This window comes from Corvus cornix, chromosome 8, assembly GCF_000738735.6.
Source record: "Corvus cornix cornix isolate S_Up_H32 chromosome 8, ASM73873v5, whole genome shotgun sequence".
NCBI classification, from domain to species: Eukaryota; Metazoa; Chordata; class Aves; order Passeriformes; family Corvidae; genus Corvus; species Corvus cornix.
This window is the reverse complement of record NC_046338.1, coordinates 23842386-23856466: the sequence shown is the minus strand read 5'-3', so window position 1 is coordinate 23856466 and position 14081 is coordinate 23842386. Positions and strand designations below refer to the sequence as shown.

At 38.4% G+C, this 14081-nt stretch overlaps 1 protein-coding gene across 1 annotated transcript in view; it reads left to right on the top strand.

The window, feature by feature from the left end:
• The window catches only part of CDC73 (cell division cycle 73), a 101757-nt gene that overhangs the window by 3038 nt on the left and 84638 nt on the right, over positions 1 to 14081 (top strand). The window contains exons 2-7 of the mRNA XM_039555878.1: positions 2540 to 2645; positions 3645 to 3714; positions 4727 to 4789; positions 4878 to 4930; positions 5279 to 5367; positions 6735 to 6951. Of these exons, the coding sequence (XP_039411812.1) occupies positions 2540 to 2645; positions 3645 to 3714; positions 4727 to 4789; positions 4878 to 4930; positions 5279 to 5367; positions 6735 to 6951 (598 nt within the window). The remainder of the gene's footprint in view (positions 1 to 2539; positions 2646 to 3644; positions 3715 to 4726; positions 4790 to 4877; positions 4931 to 5278; positions 5368 to 6734; positions 6952 to 14081) is intronic.

The following is a 14081-nucleotide window of genomic DNA, read 5'->3' as shown; positions in this document are numbered from 1 at the left end:
TGCTCTCTCCTTTTATAGAAACATTTTCTCCATTTTTAAGCTCGAATTTATTTTGTAAGCGATGCAACTCTTCCTTATATTTTTGCTTTAGTGTTTGTTACTGGGTTTGTTGAGGTCTGCCTCCTAAGATTTACTTTTTTTCTTAAGTAATTGATGCCATAACTGAATATGGGAAATAAGAGAATTAACTTCTCTTTCTACTTCAGATGTTTGTAAATTGAATGAGGCAAGCTACCCTCAGATCTGCCTGGTTTTGGTTCTCTGTTTATTTAGCATGAGCACACACTGATGTTGAAAGGTCACTTTAGGCTTAGATTTTCTCCTTGTGTGCAACTGCTTGTCCATCTGATGATTTCCCATTAATGTGCAATATCTTGTCCCCCTAATAAAACATCCTCTTAGAGCCATAATGAGCACAGGGAATTCTTGTGTGTGTGGTTGAAGTGGTGAAGTACCAGCTGTGCCCTGCTGAGCTTTGGCAATGCCTGTGGCTTTGTAATACTGTATTTTTTCAATTAATAGATAGTGGTTCGGTATTTGTTTGTTTTTATATTTTGTCATTTATTGCTAAATATTGTTAAAACTTGAATAGATGACCAGCTGGACTTTTCTATTATGCTTGGTGCATATGGCACACTTCAAAGAAATAATGAGTTATTCTGAACTAAGAGAGTCTAAAGTGTTTGTTTTAAAATGAAGTGACAGCTGTATCATGTGACATCACGGCTTTACTTCAGAGCCAAGCCTGTGTGGAGGAAGCTTTTGTTTCTGCCAGTGCTCCCTGTATGTTTAGATACCACCTTATCAAAGATCCTTACTGTTTTGCTGCTAACTCAGACAGTTCCTTGCTGAGGAATCCAGTTTTGGTGGCTGCCTGTCGTTGTGAAGCCAAGTTTTGGCTTCTTAGCAGTTGAAAGAAAGATCCTGTATCTACTCCCTTTCCTCTGCAGCAACAAAAATACAGGCACCCTCCACCCCATGCAGACCCAAGTTTTCAGAAGGAAGGGGCAGTAGTAGAGAGAGCCTTCATTCCACAATTCTGGTATCCTGAATCTGTTTTCTCTGCATGTCATTCATATATTGGTTTTCTCAGGCATCATTGTGAAGGTAAGGATTTGAACTTTACTGCTAATAATGAGTTCTGAATAGGTTATTGGGCACTCTTAGCTAATTTCAGAAAAGTAACAACAAGCAATGCAGTAGGTGGCATTAAATCCACAGTACGGAGAAAACAGACTTACACTTCTGTTGGTTTAGTAGATTTTTTTGTGTGGCTCTTTCAGGCTCCATAAAATTGTGGCTGAGTACTTTTTATTTCCTCTCCCTTCCCCCAGTGACGTTGGCACTTCTGTGGTGTGTGTTTTGGTGCTCATGATCAGCCATGAGTAAAGCCACTATACTTAGAAGGAAAACTCTTTTAATGAAAGGGTTTCTTCCTGAAATCTCTTGTTTGCTGAAACTTCTCTACCAGTCTTAAATTTATAGCTTTGGGCTGGTTTTGTGGTGGCTTCTCTTCCTCAGGCTTTAAGGTGAGCCAGCTGGTTGGGGAGAGGGACTGGGCAATGTGGAGGAGCCCTGTCCTGCCTGGAGTTGGGGTTTGACAGGTCCCAAGTGTGAGTGGGCAGTGGAATTGCTGCTCTTGCTGCTTTCCTGACTGCCAGGTCTGTTTCTCAGAGCAGTTGGAGTGCTTAGGGAGTAGGTTTTGTTTTGGACAGGCATTGCTTCCTGTAGTAACAGCAAAATGGGTGAACATGTGAGAGGGGGGAGTTATGCTCGATGTACATGAAACCAGGGGTTTATTTGGCCTTGTTTGGTGTGGTGGTTTTTTTTTTTTTAATTGTGAATAGTTGCACAGAACAAGTTCCTTTTTAGACTTAAAAGCTGTATCTTTGAAACAAGCTGTTTGAAAGCTGAGATTGAACTTGGTATTGTTGTGTTGCTCTGATGTGGTCTGACTTCAGTATGGGAGCTCACTGTGATTTTGTATCCTTCAGGGTTTTGCTGGTTTTGTGTGCAATCAGTTTCTAGTAACTCCTTATTTTGATCTTTTGGCACCATTTTGAACCCTTTGCTCCCTAGACTTTGTGTAATTTATATATCCCAAGTCTCACTGTGCTTTCTCTAGTGCTGAAAATTCTGGCCTGTTGTACTTGAAGGTGACATAATATTTTATTTCATTTGCAGCTCAGTTCTGTTTCTCTGGCAGTCTCACATAAGATAGACAGTTCCTTTGATAATCAGAATAAATAGGGTCAGTGCCGGGGAATGTGTACTTACGGTTTCCCAGGTCTTGCGTGTTTACTTTACAACACATCCAACTCTTACTTTGGAATATTTTGGACAGGTTTTTTCTTACAATTCATTCAGTGAAGAGGCTGCAAGAACTCATTTCCCTCACCTGTATTTTTTAGCACAATTGAGAGCTCACTAGTTTGGCAGTAGCCTGATAATAACTGCTTGCTTTTTAAACTGTCATCTAGAAAGAAAAGAGACCTTTTCTAAAAGATTTTAAATGTTCCAATCTTTTTCTGTGTTACAGGACAGGGAAAGAGGGCCAGCCCAGGGAATACTACACTTTGGATTCTATCTTGTTCCTGCTCAATAATGTGCACCTTTCCCATCCTGTGTATGTCCGTCGTGCTGCGGTAAGTAGACTACACAAAATGTGATTTTTGTCTTGTGATAATGAATATGTGTGTAGTTATATTCAGGGAATGGTGATAGCACTTGTGTGTATGGCTTTGGCTGGGGAAAGGGAGGGTGATATGCAGCAAAGTGTGTGAGTGTTTAAAAACAATCACCTTTACAGAACGATCACATGACAGTCCCTGTCAGGGTGGAGTATTTTTCTTGACAATTCACTTCCTGACAGATTATCCCTTCAAACCACCCAATTATGTTTACAGAAGGAGTTTGTCAACCAATTATTAACAGTAATGGCAGCATTTATCTTGATATTCTATGGACATAGTTGTTTCCACCATGACACTCAGGAGTACTTTTGTCCATCTGTTGTGTGAGAGTGATCCCAATCTAGATGATCCTTTAGTGTCTGAGATGGCAGGGAGCTACAGAATGGAGAAAAGCAGAACAGCTTTGGAGTGGACTTGGAAGTAAGCAATCCAATTCAAATAATTACTGGTTAAGCCCTACAAATAAAGAAAAAAATAATTTAAAGTTAGTGTTAGGAATTTTTTTTAAGTCCTTTTGATTTCCATTTGACTGCTTTCTATGAGACCACTCTTCATATTTCCTTGTGCTACATGGGTACCTGACACAGCAGTGCTGTGTTGGAACAACATGGTTGATATACTTGATTTCTATGCATCAACACAGACTCCTGGCAGAGAAGTCTGTGTGTATGTGAGATAAAAGTTAGTTCTTATTTGCAAGTTTGAAGGGAAGGAGGAAAAAGGCTGCCTTCTCTTTCAGTTTCATAGCAGGCTGTGTGTTTAATTTTGTGTGGCTGAACATCCTCTAGGATGTGGTTGCACTTGAAGCCTGATCTGTGAAGCTTTCTTGGGTGGCAGAACACGTGGTCGTGTCTTTGTGTGAATGAGTAGTTTTCAGTAAAAGTGAAAAATCTTCAGCAAGAGTCTCTGTGAGGGAAGAACAGTTTAATGTCACATCTGCTGTCTTTTCAGACTGAAAACATTCCTGTGGTAAGAAGACCTGATAGGAAAGACTTGCTTGCATACCTAAATGGGGAGACATGTGAGTGATACGCTCTTCTGACTTGGACACACAGTGCTCTTTACTGCTTCATATTCATGGCACAAGTGAGGGGTAGGAGGGGAGACTGGGTAACAGCAGGCAGTTTGCATCTTAACTGAATGAGCTGAAACTTCTCAAAGTTATTATTTCTTGCATTTTTTAATTGTGTTCTGAAATTAACTGTTTTGCTTGGACAGGAGCTGCATTCCTACATGTATGTTTAGAAGTGAACATTGTTATTACTATCACTTTTAACCTACTTTGGTTAATAATTATGTGTTAGAATGGTTAGCATGTATGTTTTTTCCTTTTCTAGACTATGGGAAGCTTTCAGCAGTACATTGATCTTGAGTGCAAGAAATGTGTGGGATGAAATCTTCAGTTTAATAAAGTATATCAAGTCACTGCTTTGTCAGTCTGGCAGATGTGCCTAGCATTTCATCATCTTAAATTTTTTGTTAACAATAGTCAGAGAAAAGAGGTTTCTCTGAGAAAAATAGAAATGCCACCTTTGTAAGATGCTCTGTTTCGTAGGTGGTCTTAAAATTTTAAGTATCTGGGAATAGGAGATTATTTCTGTAATATGATGAGTAAAATCACTTTTTATATATATTTTAAGGGGATCAGCAGGTTGTCTTTTTTAAAAAAACCTAGACAAACTGGTAGATCTCGATTCCAGGTTCTAATTCTCACTGTGACTGTTTTCTTTTATGAGTGGTATAAAGAGATCAAAGAATCATTGATTAATTTATGTTGGAATGGACCAGAAGAGGTCACCTGGTTCAATCCCCTTTTTAAAGAAGGGTCAAATGGCTCTTAGCAACCTGATTTAACGTTACATTCAGTCAGGTTCTGAATATCTCCACTCCTCTAGTCCCAGTGTTTTACCACCTTTGCTACCTAATATGTGTAGTTTCCACTGTTATAGTTCATCTGTTGTCCTTCTTTCTTTTACACCCAAATATTATTGCAAAGATTTTCTATTTAAACTGAATGTTCTGTTTGATTGCAGCAACCTCATCAAGCATAGACAGAAGTGCTCCACTTGAAATTGGTCTTCAACGATCCACTCAAGGTACAATTTAACTAAGAAATAACTTCGAGGTTTATTTTATAAAAATCTAGTACAATCTTGCATTTTTAACATCCTCTTTTTGTTGCAGTTAAAAGAGCAGCAGATGAAATATTAGCAGAAGCAAAGAAACCAAGAATAGAGGTAATGACAGTTACTGTCATCAGTACAAATTGGGGGTGGAGGTAAATGACAGTGTTTGTCTGTTTTTGTAGGGATTTCATTGAGTTGCCTGTCCTTGGGTGTACACAGTGCTTCTGTTCGTGTGAATGGGAACTGGAAGGGGTTAGAAGTCAGAACTGAAGAATTGTGGTTCTGGAGAGGAAATTTCCAATAGCTCTGCACTTAATGCTGGTGCCCAGATCAAAAATCATTGGAAATAAAGATTGTCCTTGCAATGTGAAGAAAATACTCCTGAGTAGCTTTAATTCTAGCTGTATTTATTTTTGAAAAGAGAATGCACAAGAACTTAAACATGACTGCTCCTTCCAGGATGAGGAGTGTGTGCGCCTCGACAAGGAGCGCTTGGCAGCTCGGCTGGAAGGACATAAAGAGGGCATCGTGCAAACAGAGCAGATCAGGTGGGACTACTTTTCCTTATGCATAATGCTTAATTACAGCACGGATAACAATTCTTGTGCTTTTCAAAGCAGCCAGTTTTATTCTGCTCAACAGCTCTCAGTGGAAATTCTCTTCCTTGGATACTCTCAGTAATGTTTGAAGAGTCAGACCTTGAAACACTTATGACAGTGCAGATTTGAGGCATTTATGAAATCCATAATTACAGCTAATCACACAAAAAATACATATTTTGAATGACTTCCTCCTATCCCTTATATAGGTGTACTTAAAAGGGAACTATAGGGGAAAAAATCTGATTGTGGCATGATTAGGAAGCATAAGAATAAGAAAAAAATCAAAAAGTACATGTGATTTTGTATAAACTAATAATTTGGATGCTACCTTGTGTGTTTCACAACTTTGCAATGCTGCAGTGGGGATTACTAAGTATTGTTTGAATTACTTTGTATTGTCTAGTTACCAATTTTTTTAATGCTGAATGTAAAAAACTGCCCCTTTAAAAAAAATACAGATATTTACAGGCAGTGAATTTCAACTCCATGCTTGACTCTGCTGTGAACCAAGTAGGAAGACAAAGAAGTTCCCTTTCCAATAACTTAATCGTAAAGGAGAATACTTCACAACCAGTACTTGAATTAATTTTTTCACATATTCTCAAAAAAAACCAAACCAACCCTGTAATAGTGAATTTGGTGTGGACAGTTAGGATTGTGCAATTCAGTCTTTATCTTTTTTCGTTCAGCTCACCTGCAAAACAGTAGGGCTCACTGACAGCCCAATTCTGTGTTTACAATTAAGAGCAAACACACGTAGGTGTTGCACTCTTGGACTCGAGTGAGCTCTCTCAAACCCAGATTGATGTGGGCAAGGTTACCACCATCAGCTGTTTGCTGGCCTGCATGGTCTGAGAAGGTGCCACATCTTCCAAGGGACCATGTCCTCATAACTGCACCTCAGACAAGATTTAGATTAATGCTTTGAAAGCCTCAGAGCAGCCAGGGGTTGGTTGACTGGACACAAAATTGTAATCCACTAAAAATAACAACTGAAATTCAGATGTTGTTATAAATGAAAGTGTTGGCCCTGATGCTTTACATTTGGATTCTTTACTTTTGTTTCGTATACTTGGGATTTTTGGAAGGTCTTTGTGTTATTACTGTGAGTCTTTTGTCACAAATTGGATTCTCATGCCCAAAACAGCAATGCCAAGCCCATATAATATTTCAGTTTGTATATAAGGTAACTATTTTGTGATTTATAGCATAATCTTAAACTTTAAGCAGGATGAAGTTATTCATTCACAAATTCTCTCAGAAGAATTTTTTGTGCAATTATTCAGTCTCTACTGTTATTTTTGCTCATTTAGGTCCTTGTCTGAAGCTATGTCAGTGGAAAAAATTGCTGCTATCAAAGCCAAAATCATGGCAAAGAAAAGATCCACTATCAAAACTGATCTGGATGATGACATAACTGCTCTTAAACAGCGAAGTTTTGTTGATGCTGAAGTGGATGTAACTAGAGATATTGTCAGCAGGGAGAGAGTATGGAGGACAAGAACTACAATCTTACAAAGCACAGGCAAGGTAATGCTCTGGATACCAAGCTGTGTTTTATGATCCCTGTGGCAAAGGACATTTTTATTTTCCGTATGTAATTTGTTAATCAGAGATGACAGGGGGATTATGCTCAGTGTTCCAATGAAAGGTGGGCTCGCAGGGCTGTTGGCACAGTGACAGAATTCTGAGTTTGTCCTTATCACATTACAGCAAATCTAAATTGTATCTCCAACTACTTGCTTCAGCCGTTTAAAAGATACTAAGTAATCACTTAATTCCTCTTAACCACAGCTGGCTTGAGCCCTGCAGCAGGGAGGGCTCCGTGAAAGTACCTGTGGGGTTGGAAACAGACCAAAGTGGGGGATAACTGATAGAAAGAGCAGCACAGGCACATTGAAAGTCCAAAGGCCTCTAAGCTGTGCAAAACAACAAAGAAATAAGGAGGGAAAATGCTGGAATGAACAAAACCAGAAAGTGTTACCATGAAGAGGCTTTTGTCTGGTTTTGTTCCTTTATGCTACTTTTGGCTGCACTTGGTTACGTGCCATTCTGAACATGGTTGCAAGCACAGCTGACAGCTTGCTCTCTTTGGATGGTGAAGGTTTCTTGATTGCAGAGCTACTTGGCACTAAATTTCTCAAGGAAGCACTAAGTCAATTTCTAAAAGATTGCAAGGGTCTGTTTCCCTGAGGTTATTGTTAAACTGCATCCTTTGCCTTCACTACTTCTTTTAAGTATTGTCACAGGAAAATAATGTTTAGAAGTAAATGAGCTCTCAGTCTTCATTTGTCTTATTTTTAACAGCATTTTACATAGCTCTCAATTTCCTAGTATTGTCCCAGGGCATTAGTGGCAGAATAATTTAATTCATGAATTATGGGGTAATTACTGGGTATGTGGCACATCCCTGTTTGCCGCCTACAGGGTGAGTGTTGCTTTTTTGAATCTGGGAGATTTGAAGCAGCCTTGCTGCTGAGCAGCTGATAAATGGGTAAAAGCTTTGATGTTTTAGTCATTGGAAAGGTTTGTACTGAAGGAATCTGCGTAGCTTTCCTTCCTTTTGTGAATCATTCTTGGCATTCCTGTCTCTACTTTTCTTCCAAGTGAAATTGCAAAGACAGTAGGGAGAGAGATGATGTTTTATTGTAGTAACAGTGAGATGAGGTAGTGACTTTAAGCAAAACATGACACAGGGAGAAAGACAAGAAACAAGAGACGAAGTTTGTTCTTGGACTCGAGCATGCAGTTACTGTGAGCAGCCTGATGAGTGTCATGGGCGTAACAGCAAATCTTCTATTTCGGTTTGTGCAGGGTTGCAGGAACATTCTTGATAGCTTGGACAGAAATCACCGAGTGTTAATGTTTATATTTTCCAACAAGTAGCAGTGAGAGTAAGTAGATGGGGAAACATCACGTGATACTGAGGGCTGTGATTTATCCCAGAACAGCTCAGGTTTTTCATTTGTACGTTGGTTGGGAGGGTTTTTTGGTGTGTGTTTGGGGGGGGGGGTGTTTGTGTTTAGTTTTTTTTTTCCTTTTTTTCTGTTTCAAGAACCTTTGTGAAGACCTTCTCAAAAGTAGTGAAGAAACCCAGATATGTTGTCTCAGGCAAATCATTTCTTCCCTACTTCCCTATTCCTTTAAAGAATTTTTATCAGGGAAGCATGATACTGCTCTGCAAATGCTGTTTTGACTCTTCTATGTGATACTTGAATTGCTGTTGTGCCTGATAATTCTTTTTATTGTAAATTTTTACTATCTGCTTGGTATGGGTTTATCTGCAATCTCTTGAATCCTCCTAGAGTATTTAAAACCAAAATTGACTTCAGCAGTGCATGCCTTTTAAATATGTGAATTCCTTTGGAACTCCTGGGTGAATGGTAACAAACAGTGAGCACTCCTAAATGTAAATTTTGTTGTTTCTTTGCAAAAATTGCTTCAGTCCGAGCATGCTTCTCAAGCTCTATTCCACAGACAAACAGTCCTGTGTGTGTGAGTTTTCCCAGTGTTCTCTGTAGTAAACTAAGATGCAGAGATAGCTTAAGATGCAAAAGGGAAACACGAGAAAGATCAGGCTACAGTACAAAAATAATCTCTTGACTTTTTCAGCTTACTAACAGGTTTCCTTTGGTTTTGATATGTTTGAAGAAAATACTGGTTCCTCCAGCAATATGCTCCTCTAAATTCTTCATAGATGCCAATAATATTAACTGTATTTCTGAAGCATTTACTGTTTCTCCTTTTGGACACACTTCCCAATTCCGAAGTTTGCTTTATATAAGAATTGTTCCAGGATTTTTTTTAGATCTCCAGTGATGTAATGTTCTTTTTTAACATTTTAAGAAGTTCTCATGATATTTGCATTCTGTCCTTTCAGCTGCTGCTTTTATTGCCAGCATCTTCATGGTCACAAAGCTCCCCTTGCTGAAATTACAGTGATTTTTTTTTTTTTTCCTGGCTGTGAGGTTTTTTTTTTGTTCATGAAAATGTGTAATTTGAGTGCATTGATAGTCCTGTTGTAGAAGATACTTCTGCAGTTGTGTCGTTCCCAGTTTATTTGACCCTTAAGATTTCTGTAATGCATCACACAGGTCCCTTGTCTGCATGACCTCTCTGTTACCCTCTTTTGATCAGATGCTGCATTAATCCCTGGATGTCTTTTTACTGATTTCCATGAGGTTCCTATTGTTTCTAAAATCAGACATTTCAGTTCACCTGTCCTCTTTTGGTTTTAAGATTTCTACAATTTGCATTAATGTGCTTGCTTATTTTTATGCTTTGCTTAAAACTTTTTGTTATTTTTCCATAGTTTTCTGTATGATTATTGTGCAGTTCTACCTCTTTTGGAAATGCAGCGTTTGATTTAATTGCTAGTAGATGAGTCATCCTGCTCCTTCTGTTTTAAATATTTGTTGGCTTTCCCCAAGTCTGTAGTGTAGTCTTCTAGATTTTTATGAATAATGTGGCATTTTTATGTGATCACTTTTCAGAGCCAAATTGCATCTGTTTAGTATAAAGGTTTTTTTTTCTTCTCATAGTAACTTAATTTTAGAACTCTTTGACAGTATATATTGTTAAAAGGAATTTAATTTCAGGAAGAGTTTTGAATCCATGCATAGACTATTTACTATCATAAGTGTTAGAAGTGTTAAGTTTTGCATCAATGCTCTGCACAGGTTTCAGTTGTGTACATGTTTTTAGATAAATATGAGGCTGTTTTGTAAAACAAACCATTAAACACCTAGAAAAAATGCTGTGTTTATACTGAAATTGATTCCTTCCTTTCACATCCTTCCTCTAGCTTTCCTTCCTAAAAATCCTTTGGTTTTTATAATTTTCTGTAGCAGGCTACAGCAATCTCTGCTGAAGGAAAAACCTCCTCATTTAATCTCTACTGTAAATGGATTTGGCACTTGAATTTTTCCTGTGGGAACAAATTAGATTAAGCAGGAGTTTCATCATTCACAGGTGTATTTGGAGAGTGTATTTTTGTCTGTGACTGCTGGTGTACTTGACTTATATTTAGTTATTTAGTTTTAATCTCCCAGATTGCTCAGAACTATTTCTTAGATAAGCAGCAAGGTAACTGGGTGGGCTGTGTTGAACGTGCTCTACTTGTGTGTAGAGAAATCTTAAAGCTGGAATTTTGGAAATGCACTAATACTGGCCTTGTGACTTTGGAACTTTTTGAAATGAACCAGTGTTCTGATATGAACAGTGAGCTCTGAGCATTTCAGATGTTCTTTTAAAAAATCTTTCATCCTTTTTTTTGTAGAGTGTGGTGGGTTGACCTTGGCTGGATGGATGACAGGTGCCCACCAAGCTGCTTCCCTCCTCAGCAGGATGGCTGGGAGAAAATAAGATGGGAAAAAATGTGTGGGTCAAGATAAAGGCAGTTGAATAAAAGCAAAGGATGTGTGGGGAAGCACAGGAAGACAAAAGATGTATTCTCCACTTCCCATCAGCAGAAGATCTCTAGCCACTTCCTGGGGAGCAGGGCTTGGGGACACTTAGCAGTTGCTCCAGAAGATAAATATTGTAACAAGAAATGCCCCTCCTCCGTATTTCTCTTAGCTTCTACTGCTGAGCACATGTCATGTGATGGGGAATATCCCTGGAGTCAGCTGTCCTGGCTGTCTGTCCTCTCAGGATCCTGCTCAGCCCCAGCCCACTGGTGAGGAGGGAATGTGGAGACAGCCTTGCTGCTGGGCCAGCACTGCTCAGCAGCAGCCAAAACACTGGGCTGTTATCAACGCCTTTCTGGCTACCAAGGCTTAGTGCAGCACAACCAGGGCAGCTGGGAGGGAATTAACTCCAGCTCAGGCAGGCCCAGTTCATGGGAAAGTGCTACAGATTATTGCTAAAACTTTAAATTTCAGCCAGCACTCCTTCAGTTCTATTTTCTCACAGTTGCAAGTATATTAGAATTACCTTTTCTCGAGTGACCTCTAACCCTATGTACAAGGAAATAACATAATCCAGCCTGTCAAACATATGGGAAGTCTTAAAGGTTATACCACATAACCTTTCTAAATCTCTTCAGCTGAGAAGCTGAACAGCAGCTACACACTCCTGATGTAGGTGCATTGTCCAGGCAGACACATTCACTCATGTGGTGCTGGTGCATTTCTCAGCTTTTAGCATATCTGTAAATACTTTTGTCCTCCTTGAGCCTTGTGTAAATCTTTTGAAGACAGTGCCTGGCACTGGGAGTCCAGAGTGACCTGTGTGGCATCAAAGTTTCTGCCTGCCTGGAGACAGTCCAGGGAAAAGCACTGAAGCAGAACCATGTAAGTTGGACAGGAGAAGGTGGCATTTGAGGTAAACATGTTTCTAATGGAGTTAGGTGTGTTCATACCTATGGAAATGATGGGATGTGGGTTCTTTCTGCAGGTATCTGTTCATAATGGAAACACTATTAAGACTTGGTATGGGATCTGTTAGGTGAAGTTGGGTCTCTGCAGTTTCATAACCTTTACATCCTGAAATTGTATCTTTTTGTCAGTGTAACCTTGTTCCTTTCAGTGTATATTACTTACAAGGTCAAGGTTGAAATGTTGAAGCAATGGTCTGTTTTTTTTCTTGCTGTTGCTTCATTGCTGCAGACTGGTGAATTTGATTCTCTTGCAATCTGGGGTTTTTTTCCTGCTTTCCCTGCTTAATATATACAAAATTTTTAAGAAAATATTCTAAATTACAGCACTTTTTTAATATAAAAATTGTTCTTTTTTCTTTCTCATAAGGTAGGAAGTAAGCCTAACTCAAATAAAATATTTTCCTGCCTTAATCCTTATATTTATATATCTGTTCTTATCTGAAAGACTTAGACTAGGCTGTCCAGCACATCTGCTTAAGTTTTGTTTTGAAAGCATGGAAATCTTATATTGTATAACAAGTGATTTGATTAAGTAAACAACTTTCTTTTTTAAGCCTTCATAGGTTTTTAGCTTTTACATCCTTAGTTATTGCCGCCCTGTTGCATGTACTAGCTATCCGTACTTTTCTTTGGGAAAAAGTTACTTGATGTCCAATGTATTGTTACCCATGACACAAGATGTTAATACAGAAGAGAATAGACCTCAAGCTCCAATTCAGTTTCATAGATCTTGACTGTGAGTTTTATGTATTAAATTTCATAATCTTGATTTGTATTTCCCCACTGTGCCATCCCCAGCTTCTGGGTATTTTTGTGTGCGTGGTGAGAGAAGACCAGAACTGAGTAGGATGATTGGAGTTTATAGATGACCTAGCTAGGGGGATTGGCATTTTCCTGCTATGTGGCATTTACCTTGGATGTAACCCACAAGTGCAAATTAATCTAATACAGCAGCTGAACTATTCCAGAATGTTGTTATTTTGTGGTCTTCTGTATTCTTGTACATAAGTATTAAAGAGCAGAACTTTTTTTTTCCCCATATGAACCTGATCTTTGTGGTGGTCATGATTTTTAGTTTTGTGTTACCGCCTGAAAAATATTACTACTGCAGTTAGTACTTGCATATTTTATTTTTAAAATTAATGTATTTTCTTTATAGGTTTGATCCTTTTCACAGTAACTACTGTGTTTGAAGTAAATGTTGTGAGAAATCATGTTTTCAATTACTTTCAGTTCTCGTATTTTTGTTCTGATGCCTCTTGACCATTGTTACTAGTGAAGTCACCTGTGAGTGGGTTAATAATACAGTTATAATTAGAGTTTCAGTAATTTAATTTAGCTGGTAAAACAATTTTGAAGCAAGACTAACAGTACTTTAATCACTTTAGACAACTAAGAGTTTTGAGAGTAAAATTGTGGATATTTTAAAAGAAATTGATTGTAAAAGCAACTTTATGCGTGGGCTCTAGGTGGCAGAATTGTCCCACGTTCATGAAATTCACAGCCGTGGGGACTTCAAGAACAAATTGAAAAAGGAAAGGTGTGCCAGGCTAATAGCAACTGGTGTCCTCATTAGTCCTTCAGATGGAGCAGGAGGGTGGGTTTGGAGTGGCTGTGCACAAATGTCATGGTACAGCTTGAGTGCTCAAACTCCACCCAGGACTGACTTCCTTAGTAAAACTGGGCAGGCTCTTTTATTGCTGCATTATTACTACTGCAAACATTTTGAATGTAGCATTTAAAAGAAAGATGGGCCAGATTTTAAAAATTGTATTTATACTGAGCAATAATAAATCTTGTTTTTTCTATATGTACCTTGCATTCGACAAAAAATATGTAGAATAAAGCATTATGTTTCCTGAAAGAATATTTAGGTCAGCTATAAAGTAATCCCTTAAACACTACTCTAACATAACTATTAAAAAATTATGTATTTCCACATGCTGCATTCATAGGAGAAATAAACTAGGATTATGTATCAAGGAGATTTTTGATATTTTATGCTGTGCTGTATCTTCAGGCTGTTACAGTGTGGCTCTTCTTTCACACTCCTGAATTAACATTTCTGATTAAAAGTTTCAGTTGTCTTTCATAGAATATTCTTGCTATAAAAATTTAGTGAAGGTAACATGGAACAAGGGAGAATTGGACTTTTTTCTGAAAACAAAGTCCACGAATAGACAGGGAGCTGTACAGGGAGCATAGGCCACAGCTATACAGGGAGCAAATATACTCATAGCTATGTTTTCAGTTCAGCTTTAGTAATACACAGTTAACTTTT